Here is a 7,707-nt window from a genome sequence, read left to right on the forward strand (position 1 = left end):
ACCATGTTGACTGGGATGGTCTCGATCTCTTGACCTCGTGATCCACCCGCCTCGGCCTCCCAAAGTGCTGGGATTACAGGCTTGAGCCACCGCGCCCGGCCTTAATTTTGTATTTTTAGTAGAGACGGGTTTCTCCATGTTGATCAGGCCAGTCTCGAACTCCTCACCTCAGGTGATCTGCCCACCTCGGCCTCCCAAAGGCCATTAACAAACGAACTGGATTTTAACAAAGGAAGCCTTAGGAATATGGATGAAGATACAGTTGGAAAATTAAAGTCATGCTTCCTCGATACATACCTCAATTCTGGCAGCTTCTTGCCTGGAATTTTCCAAAGTCAGTTTTTGGTAATCTTGCCATTTGTATTATCTTTATTTATATAGTTCTGGTTATGCTTGATGTATGCCAGCTGTTTTGGGAGTAATGATTTTCCTTATTTCTCTTGGCTCCTATTAAGTGTTAAATTGCTGAAATTGACCTTTAATGCTTCCAAAGCAATCATCATCTTTCTCTCTGGATGGCTTTTAGAAGGGGATGTAATTTACTGATTCAGCCAGTGAGGAGAAAGTCTTCTATGGTATGGTTTACTCGGCAGGTGATGAAAGGATCACATAGAATTAATTTCTGGCTGGACACAGTGGCTCATGCTTGTAATCCCAACACTTTGCGAGGCCAAAGTGGGCAATTGTTTGAGATCAGGAGTTTGAGATCAGCCTGGCCAACATGGAAAAACCCCATCTATACTAAAAATACAAAAATTAGCCAGGCATGGTGGCAGACACCTGTAATCCCAGCTACTCAGGAGGCTAAGACATGAGAATCACTTGAACCTGGGAGGCAAAGATTGCAGTAAGCTGTGAGCACACCACTGTACTCCAGCCTGGGTGACAAAGACTCAGCCTCAAAAAAAAAAAAAAGAATGAATTTCTGTCCTCTGAGAGGACTTAGGGAATAGAAATATTACACCAACCATCCTGGCCAACTTGATGAAATGCCGTCTCTACTAAATATACAAAAATTATCTGGGTGTGGTGGTCCGTACCTGTAATCCCAGCTACTCGAGAGGCTGAGGCAGGAGAATTGCTTGAACCTGGGAGGCAGAGATTGCAGTGAGCCGAGATCATGCCACTGCACTCCAGTCTTTTTTGAGACTGTCTCAAAAAAAAAAAAGAAAGAAATTTTACATCAATTCATAAATTAGTAAAGACCTTATCTTATCTCTCTATCACTCACCAAGGTTTTTAGAGGTAGAACTCAGTGTTGATTATGTCATTGGGGTTGGAGGTGAGAGACCAGCCATGAATTGACTTTTCCAGCCTGGATACGTGGAAAAGAGTGGCCTATATCCTTCCCACTTCTAGTGGGGATCTGTCCCACTGGTCTGCAGGAGAGCAGCATTACAAGCTGGTTATGGGAGCTTGCCCTGAACAGAAAAAGGCTGTTCTTTTCTTTAGATGATATCCAAAAGACCATATTAAAATTCTGATGCTCAAAAAGCATTTTGTGTGACAGACCATTATATATTTCACAGGATTTGGTCCTGGTGACAGAGGGGTTGAGGACGTTTCCCAAATGTTCTTCTGCTCTCAGGCTTCTTCCTGATTGACCTGGATGGCTGACTGCAGATGGGTTTGGTAGAGTCTGGCGCATAAGTCACTAACAGCCCATAGCAAGCAGGAGGCTATTCCAGCTGATCTCAGCAAAGCTTGTCATAACCAGCTCCTCTCTCAGTCATACCTTCCAGGTGGTACAGGGTTTCAAGAACTGGCCTTGACCAGGGCATGATGGTTCATGCCTGGAATCCCAGCACTTTGGGAAGCCAAGGCAGGTGATCACTTGAGTCTAGGAGTTTGAGACCAGCCCGGGCAACATGGCAAAACCCCATATCTGCAAAAACTACAAAAAAATAGCCAGGTATAGTGCTGTATGCCTATAGTCCCAGATGCTCAGGAGGCTGAGGTGGGAGGAGCACCAGAGCCTGGGAGGCTGAGGCTGTAGTGAGCTAAAATCACACTACTGCACTCCAGCCTGGGTGACAGAGCAAGACCTTGTCTCCAAAAAAAAGAAGGCCGGTCATGGTGGTTGCGTGCCTCTAGTCCCAGCTACTAGGGAGGCTGAGGCGGGAGGGAGGATTGCTTGAACCCTGAAGGCAGAGGTTACAGTGAACTGAGATCACACCACTACACTCCAGCCTGGGTGACCGAGAGAGATTCTGTCTCAGAAAAAAAAAAAAAAAAAAAGAATTGGCCTTGAAGGGAAAGCCCTTTTCCCGGCAGGATGCTTCTGCCTGGACATCCCAACTGTGGGATTAATGCCCAAATACCCAACTGTTGAGAGCCGGCCTTACACTGAGAGCTGAGATGTAAGCATGACCCACTTAGCAGAGAGAGGCAGAACAGAGGTGACAAAGGCAGACACCAACACTGTTCTAGGCCAGGGAGCCTTGGTCTGCCAAACGTGGAAGCAGGCACCCAAAGCTAAACGGAGAGGGGAGCAGGCAGAACGCCTAAAAGCCTCTGCTTGGTCCATGGCCTTGGGCTGCCTTCCATAATTTAGCTATCAGACCAAATAAACTTTACTTCCCTGTGTCAAGAGGGATTCAGACCTAGCTCTAACTTTTTTCTCTGGTTTCAGTTCTTGCCTTGTAAATACTAAAACCTGAAAGTGGAGGTAGCTATTATATTGTTGCCTGTTTGGAGGTTGCCCAAGGAATTCCTCTTAGGACTGAATTGCTTCTACTGTTAATGCCAGAGGCATGGAAGCCACTGCTGGCCTCAGAGTCAGCGGTCCCAGGTCAAAGGCAGAATAGCTTTCTGGGTCTTACTGAAAACAGCCCCCAAAGGGTTGAACTTTCTGGGATTTTCCTTCGCTTGCAGGCTGCATGTTTGTTTAATAGATGCACAACTTGATTAAATGCCAGCGCATCGCAGATGCACTTATACTTAAGAACAAGCTAGTTCTAATCTCTCTGCCATCACTGATTAATTAGATACTTTAAACTATCCCCAACTGTTTGAAAGCTGTGAAAAATACAACCTGCATAGTTAAATTTCTGCACAAGCCCATTTCCTCACTTGTTCTTGTTGTATTCACCATTCTTTAAACATGATTTCTATTTGTACATGTTTCTAAACACAGTCTGGCTATTTTCCTATCATAATTAGATATCCTTCCACTACTGGCCAAGAAATAAATACTCACACAGTAAGTCGAATAACAAAACTATGTGAAAGGCCAGGTGTGGTGGCTCACGTCTATAATCCCAGCACTTTGGGAGGCTGAGGCAGGCAGCTCACTTGAGGTCAGGAGTTGGAGACCAGCCTAGCCAACATGGTGAAACCCCACCTCTACCAAAAAATACAAAAAATTAACCAGGTCTGGTGGCACATACCTATAGTCCCAGCCACTCAGGAGACTGAGGCACCAGAATCACTTGAACCCAGGAGACAGAGGTTGCAATGAGCCAAGATTGTACTACTGCACTTCAGCCTGATTGACAGAGTGAGACCCTGTCTCAATAAAAAACAAAATGATTATGAGAGACCAGTTGAATAAGTCAGACATGCCTTCAGATTGTTGCTTCTGTTGGTCACATTTTCAAAATTTGTTTTTTTCTTTGTAAATCTTACCTGAATGCCTCAGAAAGGTTTGTTGTCGTTGTTAATTATATCTCTTCATTGAGATTTTAAAACATTTTTCTGCCTACCAAGAGCCAGGCAGGGGCATGCACAGTGGTTGTTAACATTCAACTGTTTGATTTTATGATATAATTAACTATATGTCAGTTTTGCAAGTAATTTCCAGTCTTTCTTTCCTGTGATAGTATGGTCTTTAATTGAGCACTGGCCGGGCACAGTAACTCATGCCTGTAATCCCATCACTTTGGGAGGCTGAGGAGGGCAGATCACCTGAAGTCAGGAGTTCGAGACCAGCCTGGCCAACATGGTGAAACCCCATCTCTGCTAAAAATACAAAAATTAGTCAGGCATGGTGATGCGCACCTGTAGTCCCAGCTACTCAGGAGAATTGCTTGAACCTAGAAGGCAGAGGTTCTAGTGAGCTGAGATTGCACCACTGCATTCCAGCCTGGACAACAGAGCAAGACTCTGTCTCAAAAAAAAAAGTGAGCACAGGCTGGACACAGTGGCTCACACCTGTAATCCTAGCACTTTGGGAGGCCAAGGCAGGAGGATTGCTTAAGCCCAGAAGTTCAAGACCAGCTGGGCAACATGATGAAACCTCATCTCTACAAAAAATACGCAAATTAGCTAGGTATGGTGGTGCATACCTGTAGTCCCAACTACTTGGGAGGCTGAGGTAGGAGGGTCACTTGCCCCCAGGAGGTCAAGGCTGCAATGAGCCCTCACTGTACTCCAGGGTGGGTTACAGAGTGAGACCCTGTCTCAAACAAAACAAAACAGAAAAAATACATAACGTAATTGAGCACAGAAAGACCTATTCCATATTCAGGGAGTCTCTGAAAGTGGCCCCTGCTGACTCACGTGGGGTGTACACTACATTTGTAGGACTGGAATGTCTGGGCATGCTGAAGAATATCAGTTAGAATATTTCTGTATTTCTATATCCCTAGGTTAAAACTTTCATCAGTGGCACATTCACAATCATGCCAGGCCTTGAACTCTGAAGTCTCCTTAGCTAAATCCCCATGATCCTCAGTCTCTAGAAGCAGCTATGGTTTGGACCATCTTTTCTCCTTTGATCTGATGTTCTCAAAGGGGGACAAGTAACAGTTTCTTCCCACTTTCGAGGCAATATTAGCATCTGACCTTACCTTTTAAAAAATATGTATAGGCTGGGCACAGTGGCTTGCGCCTGTAACCCCAGCACTTTGGGAGGCCAAGGCAGGTGAATCACCTGAGGTCAGGAGTTTAAGACCAGCCTGACCAACATGGAGAAACTCCATCTCTACTAAAAATACAAAATTAGGCTGGGCTCAGTGGCTCAAGCCTGTAATCCCAGCACTTTGGGAGGCTGAGGCAGTGGATCACAAGGTCAGGAGTTCCAGACCAGCCTGGCCAATATGGTAAAACTCCGCCTCTATTAAAACAAAACAAAATAAAAAACAACACTGATTCCTTTAAGATTTGGCCTAAGGCCGGGCGCGGTAGCTCAAGCCTGTAATCCCAGCACTTTGGGAGGCCGAGGCGGGTGGATCATGAGGTCAAGAGATCGAGACCATCCTGGTCAACATGGTGAAACCCTATCTCTACTAAAAATACAAAAATTAGTTGGGCGTGGTGGCGCGTGCCTGTAGTCCCAGCTACTTGGGAGGCTGAGGCAGGAGAATTGCCTGAACCCAGGAGGTGGAGGTTGCGGTGAGCCGAGATCGAGCCATTGCACTCCAGCCTGGGTAACAAGAGCAAAACTCTGTCTCGAAAAAAAAAAAAAAAGATTTGGCCTAGGTAATTAAAAAAAAAAAGTTAGCCAGGCATCGTGGCACATGCCTGTAACCCCAGCTACTTGGGAGGCTGAGGCAGGAGAATCGATTGAACCTGGGAGGCAGAGGTTGTGGTGAGCCAAGATCGTGCCATTGCACTCCAGCCTGGACAACAAGAGTGAAACTCCATCTTGAAAAATATATGTATATATAATACACAGTACACATATTCCTTCCCACTCTCTAACTACATTCTTGAATTCCAAACCAGATTTTGTCCTCTGCCAGAAAAGCCAGACTGCATCAAGATCTCTCCCACTAGAGCTCACCCTCTTTGTTGAGGATTAAGCAGCTATCCAGCCCTCTCTAAACCAAATGGCTCTTGACAAATGTGTAGTAAGTGGAACACAGTTGAAAGGTTATAGGTAATTGTGCAACTCTGATTCTTATCAACTTCATCTTCCTTCGCCCTCCTAGGTAACAGCTTGCCTGATTGCTGTGGCTAAAACAGACAGCGAAGTTCAAGTACGCAGAGCTGCCATACATGTGATTGTGCTGCTGCTTCGGGGACTCAGCCAGAAAGCTACTGAGGTCAGTCTCTCGCCGTTTGCAGTTTCTCCATCTCTCTTTTTTTTTTTTGGTCTATTTCTCAATCTTCCTTTTACCAGGGAAGACCTCAAACCTCTTCCCTTGATGGACTCATGCAAATGAATCCATCAACAGGAATTTTTTGCAGGAAAATGACCTTGTTCATATCTTCAGTGTATGTCTCCATTACTTCAGTAACAATTTGGCCAAACAATATACTAACTGTTAGAGAAAAACCAGAGCACAAGGTTACAGATTGAGGCCCTGAATCCTGGCGTTGTCCTCAGCAGTAGGCTCCAAGATGAGCTAGCTAGAACACATTCGCCCTGCCTGTACAGCCTGAGCTTGAGTGACTTGCCTTCCTGACTCATTAAATTGTTCGTGCTGAATTACTAAAGGGCTTCATTGAAGATGTTTCCTATCTAGTTGAGTTCAATCCATGACATGTTAGTTGCTGCATAAATTAAATTTTCTTCCTTCTTGAAGTGGATTTGGCTGGATTTCTCCCCAGTGTATGGCCAATACAGGAAGAAAGTGTGTGTGTGTATGTGTGTGTGTGTGTGTGTGTGTGTGTATACATATATATATATATAACCATATGTATCCTGAGAATAAGTGACCCCTAAATTAATTTTCTCTTTGATGTTAATGGAAATACATTCCCAGTTGACTTCATATGGAAAATTTGCATTAATAATTCACCACCCAGTATCCACAATGCTCGTCTGTGGCTGACACATCGTTATTTAATCAAGTGTCAGTGAAGCCATTATAAAAGTGATTGTTTTACCACTCATGTAGGCTTTATTCATCCTAGAATGTTGTTACCATATCGAGTTTCTGATGACATTTTTGTTTTTTTTTTTTCTTTCTTTCTTTCTTTATTTTTTAAAGATGGGGTTTCACCATGATGGCCAGGCTGGTCTTGAACTCCTGACCTCAGGTGATCCACCCACCTCGGCCTTCCAAAGTGCTAGGATTACAGGCATGAGCCACCGCGCCTGGCCCTGATACCATTTTTGGACAGGCATGGACTCAGTAATTATCCCCTCTTTCCTTCACAGCCACATTTTCTCTTTACGTAGCGACTTGCTGTTGGTGCAGCTCCATAGTGAGGCAATGGCATTTCCCAGTGCTTTGGGAGTAGTGCTTTACCCTGAGCTACATTTCTCCCCCTTCTCCTCTGCCTTGTGTAGGTTAAGGTTTGGATTGAATGAGCTTATCTGATGTGAGCATGTTCAACTACAAATCACATAAACTTCAACTGCGATGTCCTAAACAAGTAAGGATTTGTTTTTCTCACGTCACAAGAAATATGTAGGTAGGTGGTATCTGTTTAGCAGCTCAATATCAACAGGGCCAATATTTCTATAATTGTTGTGGCCTTTGCCTCATGGCTACAAGATCGATGCTGCAGCTCTGGCCATTGTGAATGTTTTAAATGAGTAAGAAAGAAGCTAAGAGAAGGGCAGCCCTTGGTGCTTTTGTTTCCTATTTTAGGGAACTTAGTTTCCCAGACGCCCCCGCCCCCAGACGTACTGTTTCATTGGCCAGAACTGTGTCACATAATTGTTTCTGGCTGCAAGGGAGCCTGGCTATGCATTTAATTAGCACATTGCTACTCTGAATAAAATTGAATTTATTCAGCAAGGAAGATGGCAGAAAATGGGTATTGGGGTAGCAACTAATAGTGACACAAAGGAATATGGAGAAGATCTGGCTG

At 44.6% G+C, this 7,707-nt stretch overlaps 1 protein-coding gene across 1 annotated transcript in view; it reads left to right on the top strand.

Moving 5' to 3' along the window:
- Nucleotides 1-7,707, top strand: part of TANGO6 (transport and golgi organization 6 homolog) — a 258,258-nt gene that overhangs the window by 213,501 nt on the left and 37,050 nt on the right. Inside the window, exon 17 of the mRNA XM_037742252.1 lies at nucleotides 5,874-5,987. Coding sequence (XP_037598180.1) covers nucleotides 5,874-5,987 — 114 coding nt within the window. The remainder of the gene's footprint in view (nucleotides 1-5,873; nucleotides 5,988-7,707) is intronic.

This window comes from Cebus imitator, unplaced genomic scaffold (assembly GCF_001604975.1).
Source record: "Cebus imitator isolate Cc_AM_T3 unplaced genomic scaffold, Cebus_imitator-1.0 Scaffold118, whole genome shotgun sequence".
Lineage (NCBI taxonomy): Eukaryota > Metazoa > Chordata > Mammalia > Primates > Cebidae > Cebus > Cebus imitator.